General features: G+C 44.3%; 1 protein-coding gene across 4 annotated transcripts in view; it reads right to left on the bottom strand.

Annotated features, from left to right (window-relative positions):
* Positions 1–7,885: 7,885 nt before the first annotated feature.
* ATL2 (atlastin GTPase 2) overlaps positions 7,886–22,418 on the bottom strand; it is an 82,871-nt gene continuing 68,338 nt past the window's right edge. For 2 of the 4 annotated variants that reach the window (XM_077282867.1, XM_077282868.1), the window contains exons 6-13: positions 20,636–20,692; positions 20,349–20,441; positions 19,294–19,432; positions 19,057–19,184; positions 17,699–17,755; positions 17,546–17,617; positions 13,959–14,390; positions 7,886–9,192 (exon numbers count right to left, since the gene is read on the bottom strand). In XM_077282867.1, coding sequence (XP_077138982.1) covers positions 9,073–9,192; positions 13,959–14,390; positions 17,546–17,617; positions 17,699–17,755; positions 19,057–19,184; positions 19,294–19,432; positions 20,349–20,441; positions 20,636–20,692 — 1,098 coding nt within the window. In that variant the 3' untranslated portion in view covers positions 7,886–9,072. Of the gene's footprint in view, positions 9,688–11,928; positions 11,944–13,940; positions 14,391–17,545; positions 17,618–17,698; positions 17,756–19,056; positions 19,185–19,293; positions 19,433–20,348; positions 20,442–20,635; positions 20,693–22,418 lie in introns of all 4 variants that reach the window. The other 2 variants (XM_077282866.1, XM_077282865.1) reach the window with 2 other exon arrangements.

Consider the following 22,418-nt stretch of genomic DNA (forward strand, 5'->3'; position numbering starts at 1 on the left):
AATTATAGCGGTGATGCCGCAGGAACAGCATTTAAAAAAAAAATTTTTTTAGCATCTTTAAAATGTATACTAGTGGGCATCACAAAAGTGAAAAGTCAAAGGGCCAAGCTCACGTGCGTCAATGAACTTGTATTACACAAGATGCCAAGCGTCTAAATCTGTATGAGTGTCTGCTGTGACACTGTTAAAAAATTAAAAAAGGAAGCAAAAGTCAATAAGAATACTTCAGTGGATCTTGGCACTAGTATTCTCAACAGGTCAAAGGAATCAATATAGATAAATTCGGCCCTGACCAGTACGCAAACTTCTGTTACTTAGGGCCCCTGCAGATGAGTGTATAAATCAGATGCATATTGTCTGATTTATTTATTTTTTCTCCCTCGCCTCATTGGGGACACAGACCATGGGTTGTATGCTGCTGCCACTAGGAGACTGACAAAGTTAACACAAAAAGTTAGCTCCTCCTCTGCAGTGTACACCCTCGTGCTGGCTCGCAGAGAAACAGTTCTTGCTTAGTGTCTGTAGGAGGCACACGGACGGGTCTACTATTCAGACCCAAAACTCTTTGTTTTTCTTATTTTATTTTTCACAATGGACGAAGGGGCGACGGAACTTTTCAAGGCTCAGATCTCCACGAACCATCAACAGGCGAGCATGGAGAGTGTTGCCTCTCCATATCCTCTCCTGCGACGTGGGATGCCACGCCTGAGCTGATTCTTAGGGGCGACGGGTTCCTTCAAGGACGCCGATCTCCCCACACCTTCAACGGACGAGCACATGGAGTGTCGCCTCCACGTACCCTCTTCCCCAGCCAGGCCTAATGCCGGACAACTGTCCCATCCTCTTAGATGTTCAGAGGCCCACCTCGAGGCGTCCAAGCAGTTCCCACTGCACCACCACTGTTAGAGCGGATGGTAGAAGGAGGTGGACGGTCCCTCTCCTCGTCCCTCCTAAAGGGATGGTGGATTGAGGGTTTTAACTCTTATCCCTGCACCATCCAAACCAGCAGAAGCACAGGAGGACCTTCAACAAGCTGCCTTACCTGCCACCCGGCAGCTTCTCTGGGTAAGTGGCTAGAGGGCTCCTTTCAGGCGGTCTGGGGTGGCGCTGGGTAAAGAGGACCCATCCTCATTGTGGGGGTGGACATCGGCTCTTTCCTGCATCGGTGCCGCTAATTTAGTCACTGGCTTCGGCCCTGTTCTAGGCCGCAACCCAGACTCTACCCAAGCTATGACGCAATGCGGTGGCTCCGCTCACCAGTCCTGGGGCTTATCGCACAGCACGAGAAGCACCTCAAATCTCAGCCATATTTCTCCCCCAGACCGCCTCAGCACACACTTTATCTGCCATCAGGACAGAGGCAGCAAATGTCGCACAGGGTCCACGCAGGAGGAGCTGGGACACAGACCTGGGTAAGGGAGTGCTGCATTTTACAGATTGAATCCCTCCGGGATCCTCCTCCCTGCTGTATCCCCTTCGTTTCTCGGCAGTACCTCTTCTCAGCAGGGCCACATAGAAGGGTACATTATCTCCCAGCCTAAGGCATTAAAAAAAGTCTAACCCGACTATGGCTATATTATTTACTTCATGCTCCTCCTGCCAATATGCGTTTCCTAAGGCTCAGCGTTCGCTGCTCTGCAATGCCTGTGACCCCAACTGCGCTCAGGAGCCCTCCGACGCCACCGAGTTCAGTGTACCTAGTCCCCCTGAGTGGACTTCGTCACTGTCTCAATCCATGGCTTCATTGGCCAAAGCGATTGAATCCCTCCGTGATCCTTCGGGGGACCGGAGCGTTTGCAGGACTGATGTAGACAGATCCTCACCAAGCCGCGAGCAGTCGGTTAGCAGGGGCCAAAAGCACTCTAGAAGTGCCAGTTCTGCCTTTCATACATTTTTCCTCCTCTACCATTATTCCCCAGAGTAATCAGGAAAATCAAGGTGGAAGGAGTACCAGTGATCCTGGCCTCTCCCGATTGGCCTCGCCGCACGTGGTTCACGTGCCAGATCTGCTCTCCTAGGGCTCCATCTGCCACCAGAACTCAGGGGTCCTGTGTTTAATGGTGTGGAATGTGAAAATATGCATCCTGAATGTCTACAGAGCAAATAAATTCTCCCGGTTCCATGGAGGCGATTACCGAACGTATGGACTCCATTCTAAAATGACAGATCCGAACGTGACGGTTCAATTGCTTGAGGTCCAAAATTGTACTGAGCAATCAGTCTTTCTTCGGGACTACGAAAAAAATTGGACTAAAACTCTGAAAACAGTTTGTTCCGGGGAACGATTACTCCTGTGCGTAGTAGGGAAGAGATGACCTGAGGAAAACCTGGGGCCTGAGACCAGGAGTCTTGACGGGCGAGACAAAGAAACGTCTTCTTGGGTGTGAAGAAAAGTCGATTTTGTAACCGGAAGTCACTATCTCTCTGACCCAGGCATCGTCAACCACTGACAACCATGCATCCTGGAAGACAAGCCAGTCTCCTACCCTGGAGAAATTCCCAGGTGGGGGTGACCCATCACACCAAGGAGAGCCTGTTGGTGCGGGACCCTGAAGGCTTGGAAGAGCGACCCTTTGGTCGCCAGTGAAGAGCTGGTTTGAAGGAAGGCTTCTTCCTTTCCCCATGGGCAGAAGAGCGGTCCTGCTGGGAGGAACAAAATTGAAATTACCTTTTCCTATTGAAAGGATGTTTAGGCTTGGACGGGGGAAGAGAGGTAGCATCCGAAATTATTTGATCAAGTTTGGACCCAAAAAGTCTAGAGCCTTGAAAGGCAAGGTTAGTGAGGGAATTTTTTGACTGTGGATCTGCATTCCACGCTTTAAACCAGAGAATGCGGCGTATAGCAACGATGTTGATGGTAGCCCTGGCGGAAGAACCGGCCACATCCAAGGAGGCAGTCAGAAGATATTTGCCGTCATGGGCAATCTGGTCTGCCATCTCCTCAGCAGGAGCTGCTGCTAGGATAACCTGACGAAGCATTCTTGCCCAGACAGACATGGACTTTGCCACCCAGGTGGAGGCAAAAAATGGGGCAGAGGGAGGCGCCAGCTGCTTCAAAGGCTGACTTAGCAGAGGATTCAATCTATCGGTAGAGTCTTTAAGAGATAAGACTGATTTAGAAGACAGGCGAGAAACCAGTGGGTCCCCATTAGGGGACTCTGCCCATCTACCAACGAGGTCTTTAAAGGATAAAGAATGTCTAGCTGCTTCCTTCCCGGGAAGCGCTTTTCAGGGTGTTCCCAGCGTTTAGATTTAATTGCTTCAAATTCCCTATGAGTGGGAAAATTCCGGAAGGGCATTTTACACATTTGAAGGAAACTGAGTGCTCCTGAACAGGTGCCTCATCCTCCTTTAGGTTAAGAGTTTGGATAATCGCCAAGATAAGGCTATTGACCATATCCAGCATTTTTGAGACCTGGTCCGTATCAGACTCAGACTGGGAATCCGCATCTGACCCAAAAGCTGCCTCTGAGGAAGAGGCATAGGGTGAGGAATGCATCCTGGAGGATGCCGAGGGACCCGGAGAACTGGAGGAAGAACTGGAAAGAGCCCGCTTCCTTTGCTTTGTATGCGATCTGTCCCTGCAAAGGTCATGGTCAGGTGTGTGCGAATCACCATGAGAGGCGTTCGGAGCACTGGTGGCTGCAGACAAATGTGGAAGTCGCTCCAGGACCTGTACCCGTGATACTTTTGTCAGGTCAGAGACCGACTAACATGGCAACCGCCCACTCCAGAGGGAGGGGTGTGCTCTCATCCCAGGCGTTAGAGGGCTCCTGTGGGGCAGACATGGCGGAAGGACTGCAGGACAGGCAGAAAGGGGAAGGCTTACCTGAAGACAACTTTCCTTTGCAGAGGGCACACGCGTAGTGAATGACAGTAGGCTTATAGGGGCAGAAAGAAGCCTCTGAAGGGTTGGGCGTAAGTCAAGTCTTAGGAATTCTGCTGGGGAGGAGAGATAGAGAGCAGAGCATACCCGATGCCAGCGACAACCAGCAGGAAAAAAAAAAAACAACTGTGGATGGCTGTCCCACTGTGTAGGTGTCCGCAGGTCATGCAGAGCGTGCAGGATATGGCGGTACAATATTCAGGACCGCCAGTTGCAGAGGCACAGAAGCTGAAGCAGCATTGGCTTGCGTCACCACCCGTCCATGCATTGCAGAGGGCGTGTGCTATGCTGGCTGGTAAAAAACTAATGAAAATATCCTATTGGCTGATGCCAGGGGCGTGACCAGCCAGGAAGGGGAAGCTCCATGATAGGAGCGAAAAAACACGTCAAACAAGCGTGCGCTGCTAGGGTGTGTGGCCAGACTGAACAAAAAGAGGAAGAGCAGAGACCTATTGGTTAAAAAGCGCACGCGACGATAACTGGCCATAGAAAGCTGGGAAGAAGTGTGGCCAGCAAAATGAGGGGGTGTTGCCCACAATCCCTGAGACCGGCCACGGAAGAAATGGCCGTGGCGGTGCCGGCTTGTCCCCTCTACTAACGTCGCCCTGTCCCGTGTGAGATGAAGGGACAGTGTTCCCGAGGTTAACGCCTGCAGGAGCCCTCGGGTTAACTTCAGGAGCCCTCGGGTGGGTGAGGGTCACTGGAATCAGAAATCCTCCTTCCTGAACCATCTCCAGGCAGTGCAGAAGACAGCATCAACCCCTTACAAGAGGGGGAAGGCCACCCCACAGTCTTCCTCCCAGCCCTCTCCGAGGAGAGGCGTGGGGTGGGGAAAAGGCTAGGACCGGCCCCCGGGAATCACCCGTGAACTGTGAAGATGACAGGGGATTAGGTCCTGCCTTGCGGGTCCGAGAGTGGGCAATACCACCCTGCTCTCTCATAAGTGTGGGAAAACAGAGTTAGATATTACACCCTGTTGCCCTAAGAGAAAGGAACCTGAAAAACAAAGGGAAAACATTAATAAAAACACAACAGGAAAACTGTGGATCTAGGGTCAGATCCAGGTCCGCCTACAGACATTAAGCTTAAACTGAGGAGCTTTGTGCCACTCGGTGGGTGTATACCGCTGGGGAGGAGCTATTTTCCTTTTTTTGCCTAATGTCAGCTTCCTGATCTGAAAATTATGATGTGCATTTGTATTCAACCCAGTCTGGTATCTAAAAAAAAATCCTGAGTGACCAATTACCTCCAGAAGTCACATAATTAGGTAATTGAATCGCCTATGTTTAATTTATTGCCAGAATAACTATAGCTGTTCTGTGAAGGCCTCTGAGGTTTGTTTGAGAACATTCGGGCTCAAACATCATCATGAAAACCAAAGAACACACCAGACAGATCAGGGATAAAGTTGTGCAGAAGAGTAAAGCTGGGGTTAGGTTATAAAAAAAAAAAAAAATAACCCAATCTCTGAACATCTCATGGAAAACTGTTGAATCCATCATCCAAAACGGAAGGAGTGTAGCACCCCTGCGAAATTACCAATTCATGACCGTCCACCTAAACGGACATCTCAAGCAATGAAAGTACGAATTAGAGAAGCAGCCCAGAGGACCATGGTCACCCTGCAGGAGCTACAGAGAGCCATAGTTCAGGTGGGAGAATCTGTTCACAGGACCATATAAATTGGACGAGTGCAATCCGATAAAAATAAAAAGGTATTGCATTCGGATCAGTGTTCTTAAATGAGGCAGTGCAGATCTGAGGATTTTTTTCTCAGCTATATTCAACATGAGCAAAAATAAATAAATCACAGCATGCCGTGATTTGATTTCAAATGGCATGGGTGCAAGAGAAACAAGGAAAAAAAAATTAGCTGCATATGGACCATCAGTATAGCAGACAATTTTTACACATACATTGCAATTCTGAGAAATGGTAAACTGCTGCGTAAAAACACAAAAAACAAGCAGAAAAAAAAAAACATTAACTGCATATGGACTGCACACGGATGACAAGTGAGAAAAAAAATCGTCCCACTCTTCTGAATGAGACAGATTTTTTTTTTATATACTTGTTTGACCCTGGCTTTACTCGTATACTCCACAAATCTGGCCTTTATGGAAGAGTGGCAATAAAAAAGCCATTTTTGAAAGTAAGCCATAAGAAGTCCTGTTTGTAATTTGCAAAAAGCCATATAGGGGACACCGCTAGAATGTGGAAGTAGACCAAAGTAGAACTTTTGGTGCTAAATGCTATAAGTAGTGGAAAACAATATACTGCATCACCCTGAAAACGTGTGGATATTCCTGTCACCTAAAACATATATTCTGGGCAGACCACTTAATGTTTTTTTACCCTAGCTCACAATGTAATGGTAGTGGTAAAAATGTGTGAAGGGATCAATCGTGATGAGAACCTCTCTTCAAAGTGCTAAGTGCATACTAACAAGTACTCCCCCGGAAGAAGAATTCAATCGAAACGCGCGTAGGGGATTCAGCAGGTCCTGTGCTATTTCAGTGTGATAATTATGTTTTGAAGTTTTCTCTATAGCTGCACAGCACCCGTTAACTTTTGGTTATGTTTGTGGTAGTTCAGTTGGGCACATGGTACCATTGTTTAGGAGTTGTTCATAGGTATCATTATGTTTAGCCCTTTTCAGTCCACGAATTCTAAGGGCGCGGCTATCTTGTTAGTACTTGTTAGTATGCACTTAGCACTTTGAAGAGAGGTTCTCATCACGATTGATCCCTTCACACATTTTTACCACTACCATTACATTGTGAGCTAGGGTAAAAAAACATTAAGTGGTCTGCCCAGAATATATGTTTTAGGTGACAGGAATATCCACATGTGACCTGTTTTGTTAGATCGGAGGTACTTTTTTATCATATGATTGGTTTGTGTATAACAGTTTGAGATTTTTTATCTTTTTTGAGGCCCATATGTGTTCATGATATTTTGAATGTGTTCTCTTTATTGATTTATGGACTAATATGTATAGTCACCCTGAAAACACCATCCCCACTGTCAAACATGGTGGTGGCAGGATCATGCTGTGGGGATGCTTTTTCTCATCAAGGACAGGACACTCTCCATTCAATCTCACTGAGCTAGAGCTAGTTTGCAAAGAATGGGAAAAAAATTCCGACTAGATGTGCAAAGCTGGTAGAGTCATATTGCAAAAGACTTGCAGCTAAAGGTGGTCCTACAATGTATTTACTCAAGAGTGCTGAATGTAAATGCACATCACAATTTTCAGATTTATATTTTTAAAATATTTAGAAAACCATTCATTTCCTTTACTCTTCACAAATACTTGGGATTGTATGTGATATACCAACAAAAAGTAGCAATAAAATACATTAAGTTTGTGGGTGTAACATGAAAAAATGTGGTAAAAGTTCCCATGGTAGGAATTCTTTTTCAAGGTACTGTATCAGATGTAAAACGTAGAGGCTGTAGATCTTATTGCTGGCCGTAATACTGACACTGGTAAGTCAGTGCTGAGGGTGCGGTTACAGCTATCACTCCCTATATAGAGCGGTTATTGAACCCGAGCCGTGAGCCTTCCCCCATGACCAAAACCTGAATGCTTCCGGGAAAAATAGCTAATTTACTTCTGGCATAGGGGCTATTCACCTGCAGATTAACCCCATATCTGCAGGTTAATAGCATTTTCGGTGAATAACCCGCCCACACCACAGTTCTCTGTGTACACTGTATAATGATAGAGCCGCTAATCAGTGTTGGGTGAGGGGTTGGACTTTCCTGCACCTGCCAAGTAGTCCTGTAGTGATAATCTCCTGCTGATAAAACACTGGTTGTATTGGAACAGAAAAGCACTGCCTAGTAAGTGACACATTGCGGTAATCAGGGTCTCTACTTTTACTTTATTACACTATAAGTAGTGTGTTAAATTATGCAACAGGGGAAAAAAGAAAAAAAAAAAAAACTACCAACAAATCCCACTATATAAAGAAGACGCCACACGGCTTGATGTGCCATATATACAACAGATTTTAATCATACTGAAAATAAATTACAGGAAACAGCTTTCAATTTTAAACAGGACAAAGATTCACAACAAAATGCTCATTTTATTTCTCGGCCCATTGGGTTGAGACAGCAGTGATCAAGGCATGTAATTATCACAAATATATCAAAAGTTCAGATTGGATGATGCATTCACACTTACAAGAGCCACATACGGTCCCTGTGCAGGGACTCAACTTAGCCTACCACGGAACCAGGATTTGGCATGGACTACAAAAACTTGATACAAAATTGGTATTTATATTATTTATATATCATATACATGCCCTATCTGTTCTTGTATAGAAAATAACTAAACGCTGTACAGATGATTGCAACTTTCTAAAGCTGTAGCTATGCTAATGGATGGACCGATGCCCTCCCCACCCACAACCCCCCAATAAAATTAACAGCATACAGTATTTACATAAAGGCAAAAAAATGGGGGGGAAAAAAATTAATTGTGCTGGATATGCAACTGTTATGGCAGGTTTTATCAGAAAGAACAAAAAAAAAAAAAAAAAAGAAAAAATCCTTCCATACAGCAAGATAAATCTACGGACATGCTGAACCAAATGGGACATGTACACGAAAAGGCAGTGAATCAAGCAACCAATTTAGGACGTAATTGTCTATCATAGATGACATTAATATAACGGAATATAAATATTAAAATTATAAAATGAACATTACATTCATTTTTTTAAAATAGAATTTGACTATGAAACATGTAATTTCCCAAGAATGCTACAGAGACTTAAGAATGGCACAAGAATTTAACCTGGACACCAGGCCAGTGGTGCTCAACCACGTAAGCCAAACCTTAAGCATTAGTGGGCCGCCATTGTCCTGGGCACACCATTCGAGGACGACTTACAGGATGCCCACCTCGGAGCTAGTGGGGCACCATTTCCCACACAGAATTTTGCCACTGGTGGGCAAAGCAGCTTCCATGACTGGACTAACAATAGTATAGATTTTCATGTGGGAAACAGATTTACGGCTGTAAATAATGATGTGCCATCTTCTACTACACCAGCAGTGGTAATTGTAAACTTTGGTTTATTTTGTGTTCATTTTACAGTTCTCATTGTACATAAAAAAACAAACAAACAAGCATAGATTAGGGAAGAATACAGTCATGGGAAGGATTGTCAGTCTGTCTTTAGCCGGGAAGCTTGAGTTACTTGCTCTGTAAGACCTGCCTTGATTGAGTTTGTCACAGTTTGTCTTATATTATCTTCCATGAGGGTATCACTCATTGGCTTCAATACCTGGTGTGTTAAAAAGATGCAAAAGAAAGGAAAAACAATAAAATAATGGTAAAAAAATAATAAAAAACTAAAACAAATTAAAACAAATGCAACAAAAACGTAAAAATAAAAGGCATGAAAAAAAGTTGTGCTATGTGACACTTCTCGAAAGCAGTAGTGTATATATATGATGAGATCCCCATATGGTAGAGGTAAGGCAGCCGGTGGCTCTCCAGCCAGTGGTGCATGCGGGCCGGTTATCTACGCCAATAGCTGGAGGGCCATTGGTTTCCTACACCTGCCATGTAGAGACCAGATGATGGTATCGTGAGCCCAGTACATCTGTTCTGCTAACTGCTCCAGTGATCAAAACCAAACACTTGAAAGAAGCAAAGGAAAGAGTAGGCTTTAGTTTTTCCTCTTGTTATTATTCGATGACCTTCTGTGTCGCTGGGTAGACGGTAATGCCCGGCGGGGCAGCCGGCGCTTACAAACTTCATAGAGTTTGGAGAATACCTACAACATGAAGTGGTTAGTTAGGAACAGGAGCATAGTAGAAGAATGGATGGGTGAGTAGTTATAGATGGAGCATGAGGCACAATTCAGGCAGGAAAAGTTGTTTTTGTTGCGGAACTTTATATGATCGTCAACATTGGTTGGGTGTCACAGCAAATGAGAAGAAGTCAATAAAGTGACACACAGAAAGGGCTTCAATAAATTGGCTAAAAAAACTACTGTAAGAGCCACAATATAGCATATTACAACTTGTTTAAAGACCACGGCAGCAATAATAATGATGCTATGGCATCTACGAGACTGAAGTCAAAACATTAGGGTCTGGGCGTCGCACTAAAAATATGGACAGTTAAATTATTTTAATTTTTACTTTTTTAATGATGGCCTATCCTCAGGATAGGTTATCATAGCTGATTGCTGGGGGTTTGACACCTGGCACACCAGTTAATCAGCTGATGCCGGCAGTTCTCGGATGCTGCTGGAACACAGTAGCTCTGTCAAAACCGTGGTGGTTCTACCCACGATTCAAATGAAATAGGGGGTGGGGGTGCATTAACCGGCTACAACAGAAATAATGGCGCTGCTCTGTTTCGGCAACATCCGAGAACTTCCAGTCAACAAACAGCAGTGTGCTGGGTGTCGCACCCCCACTGATCAGACCTTGAGGCCCTACTTTAAGGATAAGCTATCAAAGAAAAAAATAGCGGCCAAACCCTTTAAATACGGGTACAATATGCCTGTGAAAATGAAACCTACTGACCACTCTAATTTAGCATTTTCTTGCAAATATTCTATAAAACCTGAACTCCTCCAGGGGCAGTTTTACATTATTTTGTACTTCCCTGGTGTAAATGTTTAGAGGGGTAGCCCAAAATGTTGAATTTATTTTTATAAATGCTCCCTTTCAACAATAGTTTTAAGAAGTTGCAAGGAGTCACTTTAAAATTTGGTCACGTTAACAGCACTTGTGCAAGTGGTGACACGGGTGCCAAGGCCGCTGTGATTTACCCGAGAGGGCCGGCATCGCATTCCAGCACCAGAGATAGAGGCCAGCAGTGACAGCACAGTCCGGGTCAGGTTATGTGCTTGCTGGTACCAGACTGTGTGGCATCACCCTGCAGGGAGAGTTTTAAATTTGCCCCTTTGACAGGCATCATGTGTCCTAAGAGGTGTCATTAAAGGGGTTTTACCATGAACAAAGTAAATTTTAAGTCAATAGATCTTGAAATAATAATAATTTCCACAATTGGATGCAATTGCATATAATGTCCGTGTGCTGAGATAATCTTATAAATGTGCCCCTGCTGTGTGCTGTGTAATGGCTGTGTCTGACCGTGCAGGAACATGGTCTGATCATACCACAGCTCCTGGGCAGGAGAGGATACAGACAGGACTGCATGGGATTACAGCTGACTCATTCTTTAAGGTGAAACATTGCTTAAAAACAGTCAGTGACATGTTTTGTCTCACTGAAACAAATTAGCTGTGATCCCATGTTGTCCTGTCTGTATACTCTTTGGTGTCCTCCCCTGCCGAGGAGATGTGGTATGATCAGACCATGTCCTGTACGGTCAGACACAGCCATTACACAGGGCACATTTGTAAGTTTATCTCGAGACAGGAATATATATAATTTTTTTTTAACACGTCCAATTGTGGAACTTATTTTTATTCCAAGATCTATTAATTAAAACATACTGAGGAAAACCCCTTTTAAAGGTAGGATACTCCCAGTCACAGTCTTCCAGTTTCCGGTGCTCTGATCCATTGTGGCACCATGTGACTATCTGTGATCTGCCGGTGACTGCTTTGTGGTCACACTTTGAATTTTCTCAATGCAAGTCAACGAGACTAAAGTGCCGCTTTCTGACTCTCAGACTTACACAGAGAAAGTGGCACGCCACACAGTGATCCAGCAGGTTACAGTAGCGGTCACGTGGTGCCAGCATGGACCAGCAAGCATGCCAATACCTTCATGACACTTAAAGTGTCCCTAAAAAAAAAGGGGGTGGGGGAAATCACGAGAGTGGTGCTTAATAAAATGAGAATAGTGGTAGTAATAAAGTGGTTGAATATGGAAACGTTTTATGGGTGGGGGTCCGGGAAATCAGATCTTAAAGGAACTAGTTGACGTTAATTTGGGTTCTGGAGTATACGTTTTCATAATATGGCAAATTCCGTTATTGTTTTCAGTCCTGAATTGTGACCCATGTGAGGAGATGGGACGTGACAGCACCTCACCTTCCTGGGACTCCTCTGTGCAGCACGGAAGAAAAGAGACAGAAGTAAGACACAGCATGTACAGAAGAAAGATGGATGGGATAGGGGAAACGTTAGAGCCCGACTTGGATGGATCAGAAGACTGAACATGTGTATAGAGGTGATACTGGGTAATCTTTCCTGCCTGTACACTCGCCCAATTACAGAAACCCCTACAGACACTTACCGGACCATTAAACATAAGAGATGCACAATAGAAAAAATATTTCAGAAATCCCTCGGTCCTCTCCTAGGACACTATTGCCACTGTATAGAACTTCCTGCTGGTCCCTCGGATGCACAAGAAGTTGCCTTCTCTGTGATGTGGTGGGTTTCCTTGCAGGTGCCCTCCCAATGCCTTTTGTGATGGCTTACAATACGGGTGCCCTTTACCATCCTGCCACCTTTATATATATGTCACATTCATATTCTGCATCCCCTCATTGAAAACACGTTCATCCTCATATTACTCTAGGGAAGATTCTCCTTGAAGGACAAGGAATACATTTCCTGGTTGGAGACAGACATTTCATCCAAGCCTACCACCAAGTATTTACAAAAATCTTATTAACATGGCAGTATGAGAGGAAACAGTATGGGATGGGTGTTGGTTGTAAGGGGTGGTCAGTCGGCCCAGTTAGGAAGCTGTGGGTATGGATTCCTGGGTGGCACAAGTTGTTCCATACACCATGACCGTCTCCTGATCTGGATGGTCCCATGTTGTGGCTGCCAGCCATGCCCACCTCCAGGGAGAATTAGGTGCATAAGTTTGGGGCAACAACAGCAAACTCACAGAATCACTGGTCCCTGCTGGTGGGGTCATCCTTGGTCGCAAGTGGCAGCCACATCATGGGATCTTGCACTTCGAACAGCGGCTCATTAAAACCAGTTAGTGCAGGAGATACATGAAACCATGATGCGATGGCATTCACAGCACTTGGAAAATGACAGGTTACATGCCTGGGGGAAGGAAAAGCTTCCGTCATTAAATGTAATCCTAATCCAGTATAACGTACGATGCCGATATTCTGCATGGAATGACGTGATCAGGAAGAAAGGTGGCAGCGGAGTGTCAGGACCAAGATGACCACAGAATATTTCTCCTTTTTATATATAGACACTGGATGCAATATATGATGCTACTTTGGATGAGTAATTGCCTTTTCTGGCTCTGAAGTCCCCATGTTTTTTTTTTAGTGACCAGAGGGCAGAATAATTGATAAAATATGGCTCTTCCTAAGGACACAACTCCGTGCATCATAATACTTGGGAAGTGATTCATCAACAGCTGCGTTTTTCACACCAGTCTTGATGAAGGGAGAGCATGGTGCCCGATTCACCATTATAGGAGCACGCCTTTTAAAGGATCAGGCAATGCACGAATTGGTGGTCGCCCTGGCACAAATCTTACTGCAGTCAGACATTGGAGTAAGGTCTATGGCGTAAAGAACGCTGCCGCTCATCACTAATTTGACAAGCGTGGATCACCACACCCCCCAGTCATAAAGTTAGGCTATGTTTCCACAGGGTGTAATCTCTGTGCTTTGGACGCAGTAGATACCCCGCTCCGACCCCTGTTGTACGCGTGGTGATTCCGGATGTGTTCATAGACTGAGTTATTTATCTTGTGGAGACGGAGCGTCTCCACAAGATAAATAGACATCATGCGGTCTATAAAGACGGGCCGCATGTCTGGTTATGCAGGGCCGCTGGATGCGGCCGTGCACGCATAGTGGAGACAGGATTTCATAAAATCCCCTCCTCTATGTGGTAACATCTGGACGCTGCGGCTGTACGCACCGTCCAATCCGCAGCAAATCCTGAACAAATCCTTATCGTGGAAACATACCCTTAGTGCGGAAAAGCTTTGACCCTTACTGTAGGGTCCATACTTTTTTTGGTCGCGGGAGATTGCTGTGAACAACACAAAAATCTGCAAGACATTCAGGCATAGGAAACACCTACATTTTTGGAAATAAACACCACAAAGAAACATTACCGGAGATACCAACCTGTTCCCAAATTATTTCAGCAATTTGATCTATTAAGCTTCCCAAATCCCGAAACTCTCCGGAGTACTTGACGTAAGCCCAGGTGCAGAAGGACAGCAATGCTAACCCCATGATCAGGTTACAAATGTTTGCTATAGAGTTCAGGCCAATGAAACCAGTCAGCCCCGAGATAATGTACATTGCAAACATGACGGCAAACAAGGTGGCCGGAGTGCGGGCAGCATAGAAGATATTTTTGCCATCATTGTGTTTCATAAAGTTTGCATAGCTTTCTTCTATCTCGGCCTCCAGCTGATCCTGGTATCGGCGACAGAAATCCTCTCCGCCCATCTTCTTCACAGAGCGGAACTGCTTGACGCAGCTTTCCTTCACATCCAAGTGCTTTCTTTCCAGATCTGCTGGGGCAATGTATGGCTTGTCTCCTCCACATACCTGCGGGTGAAGAGTGCTACAGTCAAACAGATCCACAGCCAAAGAAGCAAAAGAGTCAGCATCTACAAAATTACAATATTAGACTACAGTACACAGTGTAAGGCCTCGAGAGTATATAGTCCTGTTAGAAGAAGCATAAAGGGAGCGTAATACACCACAGTACAGAGGAGGCATAACGGGGACGTCTTCCACCACTCTACAGAGGAGGCATAACGGGGACGTCATCCACCACTCTACAGAGGAGGCATAACGGGGACGTCATCCACCACTCTACAGAGGAGGCATAACGGGGACGTCATCCACCACTCTACAGAGGAGGCATAACGGGGACATCATCAACCACTCTACAGAGGAGGCATAACGGGGACCTCATCCACCACTCTACAGAGGAGGCATAACGGGGACATCATCAACCACTCTACAGAGGAGGCATAACGGGGACCTCATCCACCACTCTACAGGAAAGAGGCATAAAAGGGACGTCATCCACCACTCTACAGAGGCGGCATAACAGGGATGTGCTGAAAATATTTATCCATTCCAGTGTCCTCTGATGGAGTACAGGCCGTACTGTATGGCTGTGTGCACACATTGCGGATTTTGTTATGGATCTGCAGCGTCTTTTCCGCACGGAATTGCATCAAATCCAAGTGTAGCTCAAGCAATGTTAATCAATGGCAATCCTGAATTGGTGTGCACATGCTGCAGAAAATTCCACACTGATTCGCAGCGTTTTATTTTCCGCAGCATGTCAATTCTTTTTGCAGATCTGCAGCGTTTCTGCACCCATTGACTTCCATTGAGTCAGTCAAATCCGCAGCTAAAAATGGTCTGCGGATTTGTGTTACAAAAATGCTGCAGAAAGGAAGGAGGAAGAGTGTGTGGGCAGAGGATGCGCGAGGGTGTCTGTGGATGCGCGAGGGTGTCTGTGGATGCGCGAGGGTAGCCAAGCATTTGATGGGACTACTACTCCCATTCGGCTATGTCTGCTGTCACATATAACAGTGACAGCATGAGCCGATGATGGGACAGTAGTCCCATCATCCGGCGACTGTGTTCAATTGTAAAACAAAAAACCCCAAACCATTCATACTCACCAATCACCTAATCCCCGACGCCCGCGTCTCCTGCAACAAAACTAAAATAAACCAACATATACTCCCTGTCCGCCGTAGTCCATTTAATAATGAGTGGCCCACGACGATCTCGCGTGTAGAACAGTCACATCGGGAGATGTGACGGCTCTAACCGGGCGCCGGCGATACACTACTGGAGATAATACCTCCTGCCAGTGTATCACTGGGCTGCTGTGAGTTCACCGGAGTTCAAGTTGTCACTTGCGGCACCGCTGCATGAGAAAATTCTCACGCAACGGTGCCGGGAGAACATGAACTCCGGTGAACTCTCAGTGATGCACTGCAGGAGCAATTCGCTCCTGTCAGTGTATCGCCGGAGACCGGGTGGAGCGGTCACATTTCCCGATGTGACTGTTCTACAAGTGAGATCGTCGTGGAACACTCTGTAATGGACTACGGTGAACAGGGAATATTTATGCTGGTTTATTATTTTATTTTTGTTGCAGGAGATCGAGGGATTCGGGGATTAGGCGATACAGTAAGTAAGGTAAATTAAGATTAATAAAGGAGTCTGTGTGATTATTTCAATTTAAGGACTTTATTCTGGTTGTGTCTTTATTTACAGTATAACTATAGGATTAGTAATAGATAGGTGTCTTATTGACGCTTTTCCATTACTAAGCCGTGGGTTTGATGTCACTGTATAATACAAAGGTGACATCAACCCTGCAAATATTACCCCTCTTGCCACCGCTACAGGGCAGTGGGAAGAGCGGTGCCAAGTGCCAGAATTGGTGCATCTAAAAGATGCGCCATTTCTGGGGTGGCTGAGAGCTGATGTTTTTAGCCTGGGGGGTGCTAATATACATGGCCCCTTAACAGGATAATATCAGCAAGCAGCTGTCAGCCTAGTCTTTTCTGGTTCGATTTTATAGGGGGACCCCATGTCAATTTTTTCTGGGGTTCCCCTGTAAACTAGCCAGTAAAGGATAAGCAAACAGCTGTGAGCTGATATTAATAGCCTGGGAACCTTTATGGCTATTGGCTCCTTCCCAGTATATTAACATCAGCCCTCAGCTGTTGGCTTTCCCTCTGCTGGTTATTAAAATTACATGGGAGCCCACACAATTTTTTTAAAAAGTAAACAGATATTTCATTTCACGCAGATTTCTGAGGGTATCTTTCTACAATCAGTAAACGCTAAGGGTTGGACGCTGCGTACATCCAGTGTCCAACCAGCAGCAGCCAGATGTTACAGTATAGTGGATGGGATTTTAAGAAATCCCATGTCCACTATGCGTGCACTAGCACCTGCGGCTTCTCTGCGGAGACGGACATGCGGAAAGTCTTTCCAGACTGCACCATGTCTATTTATCTTGTGGAGACACTCAGTCCAATGTATTGGGCGTGGTGGTGATTCCACACGGTTCAATGAACACCTGAGTTAAAAAGCCAGGAGCGCTTTGGACACAGCAGACATGTGCTGCGTCCAAAGTGCTGCCGATTACTGACCGTGGGGATGTAGCCTAACAACAGTTGCTGCTTTGTTACAGCATATGTAGGTTCATTATGTTAATGCTCCTACATAGTCTGGTGACTGTGTGCGTCTTTATTTAAGTGTGTGTGTCTTTATTTAATATTAATGAGGGTACCTGGCTGAAGAGGTTGAACAAGGAAATGACTTTTTTAAAAAAACAACATCTTTATTTAGCTTACAAATCAGCATGAGAATCCGCATGAGAGACATCCAATCCGAGCGGAATTGCAACTGCATTTTCTGCCAAGAGACAGAATCTGCGCAGAATTATTCACAAGCAAATCTGCAACGTGTGCACATAGCCTTAGAAACCAAATGTTTCCTAAGCCAATGACAAACATTTTCACTTTAATTTTCCCAGAGTTTGCCATTTTTGTCTGATCATAAACAATACTAACCCTTGCAATAAGTTGTCCAACAAGAATTATTGACCATGTTTGAATTTTGAGGCAACATGTCCAGAGGTCTCTGGTTTTCTAGCAGCAGACTGACAAGAAATGGAAAGCAGGAATGTGTCAGGGGGATTAATGCCTGTATCTTACCTGCTCCATGTATTTGCTGTACGTGTCTTTAGCTCCAGCGACAGCCGCAAGGTTATTGGCTTCAGCTGTGGCCTACAGAAAAAAAAACAAGAATATATGTTTAAAGTGTTTGTGACGGACAAAGAGAAAAACACGTTGTTCTTAGACGCATACCTGCAGCATGGACTTTGGGTGGGGAAGCTCCTCTCCTTGATAGATTTTAATGTACGCCTAGAAATAAGTGGACAATAAAAACTAGGATGAGACATTGGTGTGTGTGTGTGTGTGTGTGTGTGTGTGTGTGTGTGTGTGTGTGTGTATGTATGTATGTATGTATGTGTGTGTGTGTTATATACAGACACTGCATTTTTTGATTTTTTGTATATACAAACACATACATTATAATACATGTGTACACATATTACATAGTGTGCGCATTATACATCCATCTATATATATCCATGAAAGTGGCATTTCTCTTATACTGTTCCCCTAAATCTGGACCTCAATATCAAAAGTCTGCATATTGGATAGCACACAATGGTTTAACCCCTTCATGACCTTCCAGAGTGTCATGAAACAAAAAAAAAAGCAATTCCCCATTTTTCTTTTTAATTTACCATGCTCACTGAATGCTAAAAAACTGACTTGACAATGATTCCCCAGGTCAGTACGAGTACGCAAATATCAAATATGTATAGGATCTTTATTATTTAAGTGGTGAAAAACAGAAAAAAATGTTTGCAAAATATGTAAAAAACAAACAGATTAATAGAGCAAAAAAAAAAAAGCTTATGTCGCCATTTTCCTAGACCTCCTAGACCCATAGCATCTCCATATTTCAGGCTCCGGGGCTGGGTGAGGGCTTATTTTTTGCATCCCGTGCAGATTTTTTTTTTTTTTTATGGACACCATTTTGGTCGGACACCATGGTTGGACCTTTTAAGGGTATGTGTCCACGTTCAGGATTGCATCAGGATTTGGTCAGGATTTTTCATCAGTATTTGTAAGCCAAAACCAGGAGTGGGTGATAAATGCAGACGTGGTGCATATGTTTCTGTTATACTTTTCCTCTAATTGTTCCACTCCTGGTTTTGGCTTACAAAAACTGATGAAAAATCCTGACCAAATCCTGATGCAATCCTGAACGTGGACACATACCCTAATAGTCCATTATTGCAACGTTACAGCAGCATAAAAGAAAACCCCAAAAAACTTAATTCTAGAGTTTAAATTATTTTTCTCGTTACACTGTTTACAGATCTGATTAATTTACTTTATTCTTTTGATAGATTGGACATTTCCGAATGCAGCGACACCAAAAGTGTATTTATTTATTTTTTAAATTGCTTTATTTTCAATGGAGCAAAAGGGGGGTGATTTCAACTTTTCCTTTAGGAGACTTGAAGCTGCAATCATCTGTGCTACACATAGCAGTGCTGAAGCCCTATGTATAGCAAAAATCGTGATCTCCTATGAACTCCGGTCACAAGCTATAAGACACCTGCCGCTTACACCCTGCTTGTACTTACCTTAAAATATTCAAGGAGATCTCGACAAGTCACCTTGGAACCACTAATTTCCTTTTCTACCAAGTTCCCTGGAGCAAGAAGCAAAGGGACCAGATTTTGAAGTTCCTTCTTGAACTCGTCATCTATGTCTAAAGTGGATAAAGTCACATTATTAAAAGGTTATAAAACTTATGCTGGATGGATAGCTAGAATTTCATTACACCGGAGGCCACAAAAGTGCATTTGTCATGAGCTTACCTACTAATCTACCATCAAACGAAGGATTGGTTGCCACTTTAAGGCCAGGATGAGGCAAGAGAAAACAGCCAATATTCGTAAAACAAGAGTGAATGTGTTTCCTGACATTCTGCAGCTCCTCGTGTTGGTTCTGTTTTACCTGTAAGACAAAAAAGCACAAAGCATTTCAACTTTCCAAGTAGAGAGGTTCACGCTTATCAATAGAATAGGGCATAACTTCCTGATAGCTGGGAGTCCGAAAGCCGGGACCACCACCAATCCCAAGACCATGGCCCTGCAGAGTGCTCGCTGAATGAAGCAGAGATTGAGCACACGAACCTTACCTCCATTCATTCTCATCCGCACACAGCAAGTTATCACAATCCCTTTAAAAGCAGCTGTCGCCTACTCAGACACCCCTTCTCAATCCTCATGTTACTCCCTTGTAAAATAATAACCCTTACACTCCTCTCCGATGCCAGCAGCGCTCCAGCAGTGTTGGCAGTCTCTCTCGGGGATTGCATAACATTATGTCACGCGATCCCTGAGGCCAATCACCTGAATTCACTTTCCCCTCATAAGGAAAATCACACACAACACGAGGAAGTGAGAGCTCTCTCATTTCACAGGATATATACGATTTGTCAGAAGGAGAGTGAAGTCAGTGCTGATGGGCAGCAGGGATCACATGACAACGTTACATGATCCCCGGGACAGCCAGTGTCGACACTGTTGGAATGGTGCCGGCACCGCAGGGATGTATAAGTGTTATTATTTTACAAGGGAGAAACGTGAAAATTAAGAAGGGGTGTCTGAGTAGTGGACAAAACCCTTTAATGCTTCAACTTTGTTAGACGACATGCTCTTGCTATAGGTGGGAAAAAAGAAGAAAGATTTGAATCCATTTACTATTATGCTCCCACAGAGACAGAAAAATTACAATTCCAAGTTCTATGACAGTGATGGGAGACTAAATAGACTGTAAGAAGGGGAAAAAAAAAAAATCAAACCTAAACATACACAAGTGAAACGTTCCAGCAAGTGGACTTACAAGACAAAACAGCATGACTTTTTACCTGCAATCGTTTCTCCAAGAACAGTTTACCGCCCTCTAATCCATAAGGGTGTTCATACGGATAGCTCCAGTCTCGGATTAAAAACATAAGAGTCTGTAACAGAGATACACAAATACAAGCGTGAGGCTGGAAGAGCGGGAGGGTATCAGATAAAATTTAGATTCCTAGATGGTTTAAGAGAATTGATAAATGGACCCTGGCCTCCCTCTACTGTACAGTGTCATTAATCACACACACACACCAGGATCTACACATAGAAGCTAGGAGACACGCAAGACAGAACTCACCTGAAAGGGTTTCTTGTAGATTTCTTCCATTGCAAGACGTCCGTACTCTGTAAAAAGCTGGAAAATAATATTTGCGGAGAGTTGAGAGATTTTTCGTCATCCCTCGGGGATGTAAGGAGGTTAGCGTTTCAATTCCATAGTCCTCATTTAATATTTATTGAGCTCAGGGGTGGAAAGTGTTTGAAGTCAATGAACCCATTATAAGACTCCAGGAATGTAAATTACATGTATCGCTATATGCATTGTAACATTGGAGGAAAAACATTGTGTAAAACAAGTAGTCAACAAGCGAGTGTTGAGCCGTAATTCAGGATCCATTTGGCAGATCATGGACATATGATTCAGTGATCAATAAAAGGCTCTGGACATGACGTCTGCTCCGCTCAGAAGTCACAGGAGCGTTGGAGGAGTAGAAGGGTGTCCCCAACAAGCAATGACGCGCTCGTCTACTCACTTCACCACTGAAGTCCTGCGACTTCCGAACGGAGCAAGTATTGGTTCATTGGTTCTGGAGCTGGTGGGTCATTCCATGTCAAGTGAACCAATGATTTTTACCACTATATTTTTAATTCTTTTGAGATTTTGTTATTTGGTAATAGTGTGTCAGAGAATGCAAAATGTGAAGAAAAAAAATTCTAGATATTTTTTTTTATTTTTTATTGATTTTCAAAGTTCGGAAAAAGTGCGAATTTCGGTGTTGCCTGCCTTTACATTTCTCCCCATAACTCGGGCTAGAAAAGAGATAGAGAAACAAAATAAACACCATTCTACTCAGAACTGTACAGGCTTTCACCAGATATGTCACAAGAGTATCTTTAATAATATTTTACCTATGCGAACGCAAGAGCAAAACTTTAAAATGCATTTCCAAAAAAAAACGTTTAATTTAAAAATGTCAAAAACTGCACATGTGCCTGTTATGGTCCTAGCCACTTCTGCACCAAAATACAAGCTGGGATCGTGGTGGGATCGTATTTTAAAAAATAAAACTATTTCAGTGTCCGTTCAAAAATCTTGATCTCAGATCTGCTCAGCCTGTGGTGTAGAAGTGTGGGGTCTATATTTACCAAATAATCCATGATTGTTAGATATTCCTGTATTATTTTATTATGTAAGAGCTTAGAAGCAGGAGAGGACGGAGGAGAAGCTTCGTTAGGGGCAGACGGTGAATGCAGAGCAGATGACCGGCCGGCAGCTCCGGAGGACATGTTCACACCAAATCTTACCACCCAGGAAACTCCCCAAATGGAGGGAGAAAAAGATTCTAACATCCAGTTCATGTATTGTACAAACCAGGACTACGGGGAGGAGGAGAGTTTTACAGGAAGCAGAACCCATCACAGGGACTCGGCAATACCGGACTGTCATCCCATGTAGTGGAAATAAAGACCGTGACGTGCATGACGTGGTAGAAGGCGGCACAAGATCGGCCATGGATGACAACTGGTTACGTGACCTGTGAATATGATCAGCGCTGGCGGCTACTGGACTCTCCAAAGATTGTGAAAATGAAGACGTAGAAGTGACTTTTCTGCACCTTCTGGTCCAGCGCCGTCCTTTGTGTATCCAAGAAAACCAGACATTGTAAAAGTTACAAAAATCAGATATAACTCAGGTGGAGCCGAGCACCATGACAGCCGCACATACTGACACAGAAGGAAACGGCCATTGCTAGTGAGCGCTTATGGACAAGATGACATTTCACCCACTAGAAGGGACACGTTGACGATAGAAGGCCAGTGTAAAAACCTACTATTAATTGTTTGATTAGTTCATATTTTAT

This window comes from Ranitomeya variabilis, chromosome 2, assembly GCF_051348905.1.
Source record: "Ranitomeya variabilis isolate aRanVar5 chromosome 2, aRanVar5.hap1, whole genome shotgun sequence".
In the NCBI taxonomy this organism is placed as follows: Eukaryota; Metazoa; Chordata; class Amphibia; order Anura; family Dendrobatidae; genus Ranitomeya; species Ranitomeya variabilis.